The sequence below is a fragment of the Prosopis cineraria genome, unplaced genomic scaffold (genome assembly GCF_029017545.1).
Source record: "Prosopis cineraria cultivar Desert tree isolate PC_DT_omini unplaced genomic scaffold, ASM2901754v1 PC147, whole genome shotgun sequence".
Taxonomy (NCBI): domain Eukaryota; kingdom Viridiplantae; phylum Streptophyta; class Magnoliopsida; order Fabales; family Fabaceae; genus Prosopis; species Prosopis cineraria.
In genome coordinates, this window is record NW_026555474.1 from 57,535 (window position 1) to 68,340 (window position 10,806).

A 10,806-nucleotide genomic window follows, 5' to 3' on the forward strand; every position below is an offset into this window, starting at 1 on the left:
CAATAATTTTTTTTACAAATTTACAATATTGATAATATTTCTCAAATTTATAATTTATGACTCCTAAATATGTTTTTTACATTTGTTATAGTTTGTAAATCAATGATTTATTAGTTTTTATAGAAATAATTTTAAATATATATTATTTGTTAATTTTATAAGATCTATTAATTGAAATCACAAATATAAATTTGTTGAGAAAAATAATATGAATTTATATTCAAATCTTATTTCTCAGTGAAAAAAATAACACACCCAGACGAGAAAATGATTAACAGTAAAAATCTAGCAATTTTTTTTAATATTTTGGCTTCATTTTTCTATTTAATTCACAATCTATAAAAGGAAATTATAAATAATATCAAATTTACATTCAAATTGTTTTATGATACTAGAAATATTTTTAATTATAGTTCTTTTTCTTTTATCAATTTTATATATGCTTCTACTATTTAAACTTACTTTTAGTGGGACATCTTGTAATATCCACCTTGACATTACTAAAATTTACCACATGATCACAAAAAAAGAATGATAATTAGGAGTAAGGATATTTCTCCTAATTTCACATTAAATATAAAAGGGTTTAAACTAATAATCCTTTAAAAATAATTTTAAAATATTTGGGATCTCATAAAAACCCTTAAAATTAGTAGTTTGAGATCAAATTTAATAATTTATAAACATATTGGGAACATGAAAAAGTTTTGAGAAGCAAGACACTTGAAAACAAAGCCAAAAATTTCATTTTTTTAATATTTTAGTACATGTGTTGTGGTTCTTGGTCAATACGCTACGACATGTGGCACAGAAAGGCCAACTTAACCACTGTACCATGCACCATGGCTTACGCGCAATGTGCCGTGGTGCACGTGTCCCTGTCAAGACAGCAAAATGCTGTCATGATAGCTTTTTGAAACAAACTTCGAACGCATGCCATTTTCGCATTCGATATTCGATTGGAGTGATTCAAACACCCACGCGAAGCTTATTCAATAAGCTAACTAATGGTATAAGTTTTGTTACAATCCAATACCGTATGAGAATTTTAGACACTCAAATGTAAAAGTTTATTTTTAAAATGATTTCCAAGTATCCAAATACCCAAAACTCAAAACTTATACCGTATATCCATTTTAAAGCTTGAACCAAGTTCAATGGACCAAAATACACTTGATTGAGCATTTAAACACGCGTGAAACATCAATTGGTATACCTAACATGACAAATCACACATGGGACCATAATAAATCACACGTGAATCATCGGACAGTGAAAAACTCAACTTTTATGATCCAAAATAAGCAAGAATGACATAATTCACAAGCTTGAATATACTAAGACAAGTCTTAAGATGCATAAATGAGACTTATGAACTAGGAAAGATGCATTCATTTCAAGGATGATAGATGTAATTAAGCTCTCAAAGTTTTTCACGTTGATTCTAAGAGAATTTAATAATTTACCTTATAAATCTTCATCTTTTCATGATTCTTCATACTCTTAAGGTTTTGTCTTCTTCCATGCCTCTTTATGTATCTCCACATGTAGCAAACACCTCTTCTCTTAGTTTTGTGATCATCAAAATATATGATCCAACATATCACACAACACAATATGAGGATGTAGCCTAAACTAAGTCATTTAAGGAGCTGGCATTGTTCATAGAGCCACTTTCCATTTCATGGCTCTATGAATAGTGTCGTTGTCAGGGAAGCTAGCCCTACTTTTATGGCTCAACTCACTTATTATCTAAGGTATATTGATACTCCTCCTCCTTATGATACTACTGATTATTCTTATGGTACCTTGTAGGGTAATTATGGCAACTGAGTTGCAGAAACTCACTTTATGGGTTCTAGCCATAACTGAAACTGGAGTTAAGGGAGACCTTACAACCTTTATAGCAACACATATAATGAGGGTTATAAGGACTATCCGGACTTCTAAACTTTCATTGGAGGACTAGTAAAGGCATTAAGCCAGTCAGCTGTGAGCAACAGGTAGCTCTACACCAACAACCCTCCAACATTGATGAGAAGTTTAATAAATTGGAAGATAATGACTATGCAATCTATTGGAATAGTTGAGATTATGTCAAAATGACAAGTCCCACATTACCCACACAAGAGAAGATCCTAGTGTATTTATACTAAGGAATGAAATAGGCAAGTAAATGGGCTTGGAGGAGAAGTGAGCTTGCACGCATGAGTCAACTTTTGTAGGGAAATTATCATTGAAAACAGTCGATTTGCCTCCTACTGGGTTCTTTTTATCGGGTTTATTTTTGCAAGATTGTAAAATTAATTTTGTAAAATACGCTTATTTGAAAACCTTTAAATCTGGCATTCCAGAATTTAATTTCTTCAAACAATGTTTTAATGTACCCAAAATTGCAAATTCTTCAGTGTTAACGTGCTAGAGTTTCAAAATTCAAATTCAGCATTTCTAAGTGTCCATTAAGAGGATATTTTTGAGTTAAAAACAAAACCGATTTCTTAATGTGCTAACATTTAGAAACCTCCGAGTAATTATGCATTATGTGGTTTTATGTTTTTGAAATTGCTTCAAGATTGTGCGCGGAGGCCAACTGTGTGTTGAATCTGTAAACACCAAGGAGCCCCATGAGTTTAGTGCTTGGCTTTTGAGCTTTTAAGCCGATTCTCTCCTCTTCCTTCGTGTGCTGTGTTATGCTGTTTGAGTTTGCTCTTGTTAGTTTCTGTTATTCTATTGCCTTGACATTTTTGCAAGACAATCCTATTTAGTTCTGGAGGGCTATCATGCGAACATACTAGTATGTTGAAATAGCTCTTAAGGATAGTGTCTTTTAACATGACTCAGGCTTCATTTTGCTACATACTGCCAACACAAGCCACTACTGAGACTACACTTAAAAGCATGGATCATTAAGCTTTTACAAGGAGCTTGGAGACTCATATAAACTAGTTGACTAATAAAATCTTTGAATTTTCTTAAGAAACTTAAAGTGACAAATGACTTTTTTTTTTAACCAACCAAAAGAAAATAACTACCTCAATCTAAATAAACTGATCATATTATCATCAAAATAATATATTAGAATTAATAGATACATTTAGATAACTATCTTTCACTTTTTAAGTGTTGAAGACATAGATTATAACTAATTGAGAATTGATATATTTTTTCGGACATGATAAGAGTAATAAATTATATGTCCTCTTCAATTATCATGCTACACAATTAGAACTAAAATTTATTTGTCCTAACTTTTTTCTTAACTTAAATAATGATATTTTAAAATGAATCTTAATTGCCTATCTCATTACACTTTTCTTTCTAATTTTTAATTTAATATCATATTACAAATTTTTCTCTTGCATTTGAATGACTATAAACCCAACAACACATGAGATTTAATTTAGTAATAAGAAAATTACATTTAGATCTCATGTAAGAAAATTTATTATTAAAAGATCTCATGAAATTTATAAAATATAAGGTTCAAATCCTATGTATTTATAATTTTATTAAAGGTATTGACGATTGAAGATCAACCAAACAAATCATAAATGCATAAAATTTGAGATTTAAAAGTATTTTATAAATTTTATAAGACTTCTTGATAATAAATTTTTTATGTGAATTTGGATATAATTTTTTTTTAGTAATTCAATCTATTTCTAGTAAAATAGAAAGGAAATCACAATCATATCATAATATTTATTAAAAAGGCTCGTGTGCAAAGGTCAAGACGGTCCAATTTAACGTGAACAATTAATTAACAATGATAATAATAATTATTTAATTAACAATTAAACGGAAACCTCCGTGAGCGTGGCGTTGTGTGCATCTAAGTTTAGAACACGTGGCTTTGGAGTCCCATTTGTGGACTCTTCTTCAATCTGTGGAGATCGTCCTGAAGTCTGTTCCGGTCAGAGTTGCTGCACTTCTACCTTCGGAACACTCTCGGATCTAGCTGTTCCTTCGCCGTTCCTCGTTTACCGATCATATGGCCGATCGCAGCTTCAGTGGCAAATAGCAGTCGCGTAATTAGGGTACCTCATTATTTGCTTTTAATGTTCGTCGGGATATGTTCGAGCTGGTTTTGCGATTTACTTTAATTGTTAATATCTGATTAGCTTAATTCCCTGTTGGGACCTACTTATTGGAGTGTGAATGAGCGTTTTAGTGTTATTTCTTTCACTTGTGACGTGGATGAGGAAAATTTTCATTCGGTACCCTAATTAGTTAATCGGCGCAGGAATGAAGAAAAAAAATATGGTTGAATTCGCTCTTGAAATTAAGGCAAAGTTGATAATATCATCTTTTATTGCTATATTGCAATGAATCATAATTCACTGGAAATCTCAAGTTAATTTGAAAACATTAAAGAACTCTTCCAAAAATGGTGAGAGCAGGAAAGTTTGTGTTTGCAGCCGGCTTTAGTCGTGGGGAATAGAAATGCAAATTCGTAATGTATCAATGCAATTATCATGCCTAGGTATATTCTTAATCACTGTTTCTCGTTTTCTTCTCTCAGTGTTGTGTTCCCTGAAGAAACCCGAAACTTTAAGGTCAATTATGGCCTGCAATAGATTATTCCTTTTGATGTTCACAATATGATAGTGACAAGTACACTGAGGTTGAGTCAGTTTCTATTGGCTTTGTTACTTAACTGAGTTTGCTTGTCTGAAGAATGAAGAAGTCAGAGTGATTGTGTCAAATGGAATAAGTCATACAAATAAATCGGAATAATGAAGCTCCAACAAATTTCACAATTTTGAAACAACGGAAAATATTATTTTACAAGATATTTCCGGCCACCTGAAAAAGGATAGGACGCGCCTTGAAAAGTCTGAAGTAACCAATCAGGAGATGGACGGTAACAGTACAGGCAAATCGAAGCAAGTGAGTAAAAAAATTATATGGACTTTTTTCTTTTTGGTCTCCCCAACCTTTGCTAAATAATCATCACTTGCCACTTGGTTGTGGTTGACAATTTCAGATTGTAGAGAAAGCAAATAAACATCCAGATTGGTTACCTGAGGGCTGGAGTGTGGACGTCAGGACACGAAAAAGTGGTCCAAGTATGGGAGCTGGGTACAAGGTAGTAGACAAATTTAATGAAGTAATGATTTAGATATTATAGCTAGATACCATTGGCTATTCTTGTTAGCCCATCCCTTTTGTGTTTTATTTTATTTCAGTGGTAAGTTTTTATTATTGCTAAGGATGTTAGCTTGCTTTTACTCGGGAGTGAAGCAATAAACATTGCCACTAACACACTGTTATTTTCATGTTTCTCAAACTCATTTATTTGAACCATAATATCATTTTGTTTAGTTTGCTATCGTATGTAGCCGAAAGTTTGCTCTGGACATCCAAAATCTGATCATATGGCACCTCTAGGCTCTAGCTAACTCCACAATGCTTGAGTCACGCATTGGGGACCATTACATGATCACCTAGACATATTCATGAAGTTGATCCCTATTTACAGTTATGACTTCAGTGTACGATATATACATATTTCATTTCATATTACAATGCGTTTGGCACGTGATTAGTTGTCCCCAATGCTGCTAGACCCCAGTTTGAGGGGGCAAAAGGTATTTAAATTTTTATATTCAAGTTCAAAAACTACTTTTATAGGATTTTGTTTAACAGTTTTCCTTTGTACTTTTAAATCAAACTAAATTTACAGAGCACGATTTGGACATGGAGAGACAAAGCTAGATGGTAAGGACATAAATTATGAAGCTTAAAAAAACTCTGGAGCTTGGGGCAATGGGGATAGAGAAGCCCTGTATAAAACATGACTAAACATGGGGAAATTCGCAATGGAAGGGGGGGAGAAGAGGAAGAATTGTAAAGAGAAAATAGTAAAAATGAAAAAGAAAATAAACTAATTGATGGAGGAGGAGAAGAAGTGTAAGTTTAGTGGGTTCAAATTAAATTTTCAGTTAAAATTGCTTGCATGTTTTTAGCATGCTAGAAATCCAATCATGAGGTTTTCCTTTTCCTGTAAGAGTTATACACGTAACACATGTTTGGATCTGTTGGGATCAAGATAACCCACGGAAAAACGAATCAAAAACTACAGAAGATAGTCATGTAATAGGCCCAGTGGATTAAAATTTTAAAAACATGTATCCATGACGTCACAAAACAATAATTTTATGCTAGAAGTCCAATCATGAGGTTTTCTTTTTGTTTTTTGCCCCTCTCTATAAGAGTTATATACGTTACACATGTACGGATCTGTTGGATTCAAAATAGGATGTCCAAAAAAGGGGGAAAAACTACAGAAGATAATCATGTAATAGGTCCTATGGGAATATGGATGCACACCCTCAAATAATGTTGCCTTGCATAATTCTCTGCATTTTGTTTGAGACCACTCCCCCTTTACGATGGGGTTTCTGACATTTTGTTTGAGACCATACTCTAATTGTCTGCATAATTATTTTCATGGGTAGAAAAGCTACATGCTTTAATTGTTGTGAACATGTGATTAATACATGTTCGTGTTGAATTTTTTCTCTCTTCTTATTCAGTTGTTGGATTATTAAGTTTCTGTCATAATTGTTATAATGTTCTGCTTTATCCTATGCTTTCTACCTTTTGTCTCTGTTAATTATTTTTTCTAAATATAGGAAATATCACTCATACAATCATTATTTTTTAATGCATTTACCTTTATTATAATGTCTATCACACGCTAAAAATTAATTCATTGTTGCAGTGTTACATTGATCCATTGAATGGATACAAATTTTACTCTAAGCCTGATGTATTAAGGTATCTCAATGCCCTTAATGGAAATGGGAACAGTTTGAAGAAGGGATGCACTGTTACACATTCTCCAAGCAATGTTCGTACTTTTTTCCCATTTCTTTTTTTCCATTTTGGGCCATTTATGAGCCTCATTTACTAGTTTATATCCTTTTTTCTTCCTCTTACCATCTTTTTATGCAGCATGCATGGCTGATAAATTTCTTAATTGGATTGTTTTTGGGTGCACCATGAAGTCTTTGTAGCTGACTTCACCTAGTGAAATAATGCTTGTCGTCGTCGTAACATGAAATCATAACTGACTTGAAATTTGATAGGAGCCTTCTAGCACAGGCAGGAAATCAGACTTAGACTTTACTATGATAAACAACACTACGCAGGAGTATTTCATTCAACAATATTCAAATAAAGAGAGAAACACTGCAATGAAATTCAAGGAGAATCTCATAGACGGACACAATATCCTCAACCTGAAGCAAACGTTGAGAAATGGCAATAATATAGAGAAAATATACCAATTTCTAGAATGTTAAGAGACTAGCAGTTATTTGCTGGACTTCTTTCTAGAGCTTGACATCTCTCTCTTCATTAACCCTACCCTCCAAATATTCGGTAACTACCACTCTCTCAACTTATATTACAGTTGCCATTTTGAATTTTCTCGCCTCCCTACCCCTCTTTCCCGCTACCAACTACACTTTCTTTGCCTCTTCTGAAATGTTCTCTCTATTCTTTAGGCCCCCTTTCTTTTCCTCTTGATCTCATCATGCCTCTTCCTAGAAGTTTTAGGGACCATTTGTTTAAACTTAAAATATAAATGATTTTTAGATTCTCTAAAGATTTTATGAAAATTGATTTATTGTGTGAAGATTTTATAAAAAGAAAAAATTATTTTGTGTTTAGTTACAATCATAAACAATGATTTATTATTTAGTGATTTTCAAATTTTATGATATTTCCATATATTTTCGTATTTTTATGAACATTCTCTCTTATTCACTGCATTTGATTATTTTCAAAAAGTAGTTTCTCAAAATAATTTGAATTTGCATTTCTTTAGATTCCATTTTTTTTCTTCAAATAAGTGATTTTTTTTTTTTGGAAAAAGGTTAAACAAATCTGCCTTTTATAGGATTGAAAGCAATAGGCTTGTTGTGCTGTAGGTGGCACCTAAAAATAAACCCATACTCTTGAAAACATGTAGTAGTGTGAGTAAGGGTCATTATGGAAAGTAAATATCTATTGTTTTGCTTTGCGGACAACAATTGAGTTTGGGGGGTTTTACATGAAAATGCTAGTAATAAAAAAAAACTAATAAAAATTCAATGTAAATTTTAATAAATGTCATTCTAAAAGCTTGGGTAATTTTATACCCAATCATCTATGCAAGTATTTATCAATTCATGCCTTGAATATTCATTTGTAGAACTATTTTTCTAGGCCTCCTTTGTTGTAGTTTATTAGAAAATTGAGTGATCCCATTAGCCCTAACTACTCAATAATCCAAGTCAAGAGCTAAAGCTTTGTTAATTGGGGGAATGGCATTAAGGGTTTTAAAACAAACTTTATTGCAATTTAGGCCTAAATGAATATGATATTTTTCTGCAGGCCTTAAGGCCCTTATTGTCAATTTTCTTAAACCAAAAGTACAATTTTGCCCTTTGTTTGATTTGAATTCAGAACCTGCATGAACTCTCAAAACAACAAAATAGACCATGTACGATATAACATCCACTATGCACAAGACAATGTCCACGCATTTTAACAGAAAGTCTATGCATTTCAAGTATTTCACTAGCTTTGGCTTTAGGGTCTGTTTGGTTTAAGAGGAGGGGGCTCCCCCCCAATTTGGGGGGAGGGAGGTTTTGGAGGGGAGGGGAGGGGAGGGGCTGCCCTCCATCTAACCAAAGGAGCCCGCTCCTCTCCCCTCCCCCCAACCAAACACACCCTTAGCAAAAATGACTAGACAGACCATGCACGACACAATATTTACTATGCATAATACAATGTCTACGTGTGCTGAACAAAAAATTCATACATTTTCAATATTTCATTAGCTTAGACTATAACAAAATGATGTTAGGCAGATCATGCATGACACAACATCCACTATACATAAGACGATGTCTATGCATGTTCAACAGAAGTCTATGCATTTCCAATATTAAGAATGACAATTACATCATATATGAATAATTTCATGTTGGTATTAGCCTAGGTACTAAAATAAGTACTCATATAAAATTTGATACAATATTTCGAGTCTGATATATACGCAAAGTTAGTCACTATATTCAAAATATCTAACAGTTGCTTCTATATATACAAACAAAAAATATTTGTGATTCCCACTTATTCAAAATATTATTTGAAAATGCTTTCATATACATAATTATAGTTGCTTGTGTACACCAAAGAAGTATAATGTAACCACTTCTCATGTTGGGTTAGGATTCTTGCATGTCTTGTGACTGTGTCCGGCCTTCCCACATCTTGAACAATGATAAATTTTCCTATTTTAGAAGACTCTATCCTCCTTGTTCGTGGCCTCTCGGGAGGATGGCTAGTTAAAGACAGTTGCAAGAAAAAAAGTTTGTGATATATTTTCACTTGAAAGTCCATGTGATTTCAATTATTAATATGCTATGCTTAACAAAATACTAAAGTTAGGCAAATAATGCATGATACAATATTCAGTATGCACAATATAATGTTCATTTATTTTCAACTAAAAGTCCATAAGATTCTACGTTATTAGTAAGCTGGGCTTGGCAAAATGCACAAGTAAGCAAACAATACACAACACAATATTCACTATGCACAACATAAGGTTCATATATTTTCAACTAAAAGTCCATATGATTTTACTTTATCAGTAGGTTAGGCTTAACAAAATGAACAAATAGGCAAACAATGCACAACAATATTTACTATGCACAATATAAAGTTCATTTATTCTCAACTAAAGTCTATAAATTCTACTTTGTTAGTAGGTTAGACTTGATAAAATGCAGATGTAAGCAAATAATGCACAACACTATATCCTTCATGCACAACTTAAGGTTCATAAATTCTCAACTAAAAGTCCATACGATTCTACTTTATCAGTAGGCTATGCTTAACAAAATACACAAATAGGCAAACAATGCATAACACAATATCCATTATGCACAATATAAGGTTCATTTATTTTTAACTAAAAGTCCATAAAATTTTACTTTATCAGTAGGTTAGGCTTGATAAAATGCAGATGTAAGTAAACAATGTACAACACAATATTTTCTATGTACAACTTAAGGTTCATTTATTTTCAACTAAAAGTCCATACGATTCTACTTTATCAGTAGGTTAGGTTTAACAAAATGCACAAATAGGCAAATAATGCATAATACAATATCCATTATGTATAATATAAGGTTCATTTATTCTCAACTAAAAGTCCACAAGATTTTACTTTATCAGTAGGCTAGGCTTGACAAAATGCAGATGTAAGCAAATAATGTACAACACAATATTCTCAATGCACAACTAAAGGTTCATATATTCTCAACTGAAAGTTCATGTGTGTCCAGTTTATCAGTTGGCTAGGCTTAACAAAAAGTTTCTCAAGTTAATGAAGAACAAAGGTCCTTATATAACATGAAAGTATCCATTTGCTAACAACACAATGTTCATATATTTATAATACAAGGTTTGTTGATATGATATACATAAATATCCGCACAAGTTACTTGCAAAGTTTGCACAACGTAAACTTCATAATAACAACATAAATTTCATAAACAACATCTACACAGAACATTTATATCAGTTGCAAGAAAATATGTATCAGAAACACAAAAAGTCCATAAATAACAATTTGTTTTCATTGAATGAACTTGAACGCGCACATTATGATTAGATAAAATTGATATGGCAGATGCAGCACTTGATCCATTCTTTCCACACTATGGCGAATCGTTTCAAGAAGTTGGATGGTGTGAGATGATCATCTTCTCCATACCCATTTGGATAAAAGTGAATCGTCCA

The 10,806-nt window shown here is 32.4% G+C and overlaps 1 protein-coding gene across 1 annotated transcript; it reads left to right on the top strand.

Moving 5' to 3' along the window:
• Positions 1–3,843: 3,843 nt before the first annotated feature.
• LOC129295578 (uncharacterized) lies at positions 3,844–10,756 on the top strand (the record flags this gene model as incomplete). The annotated part of the gene is made up of 5 exons (XM_054934112.1): positions 3,844–4,037; positions 4,678–4,890; positions 4,988–5,089; positions 6,728–6,856; positions 10,697–10,756. Coding segments are annotated over exons 2-5 (324 nt in total), but the record flags the coding sequence as incomplete, so codon positions are not given.
• Between the last annotated feature and the right edge of the window lie 50 nt (positions 10,757–10,806).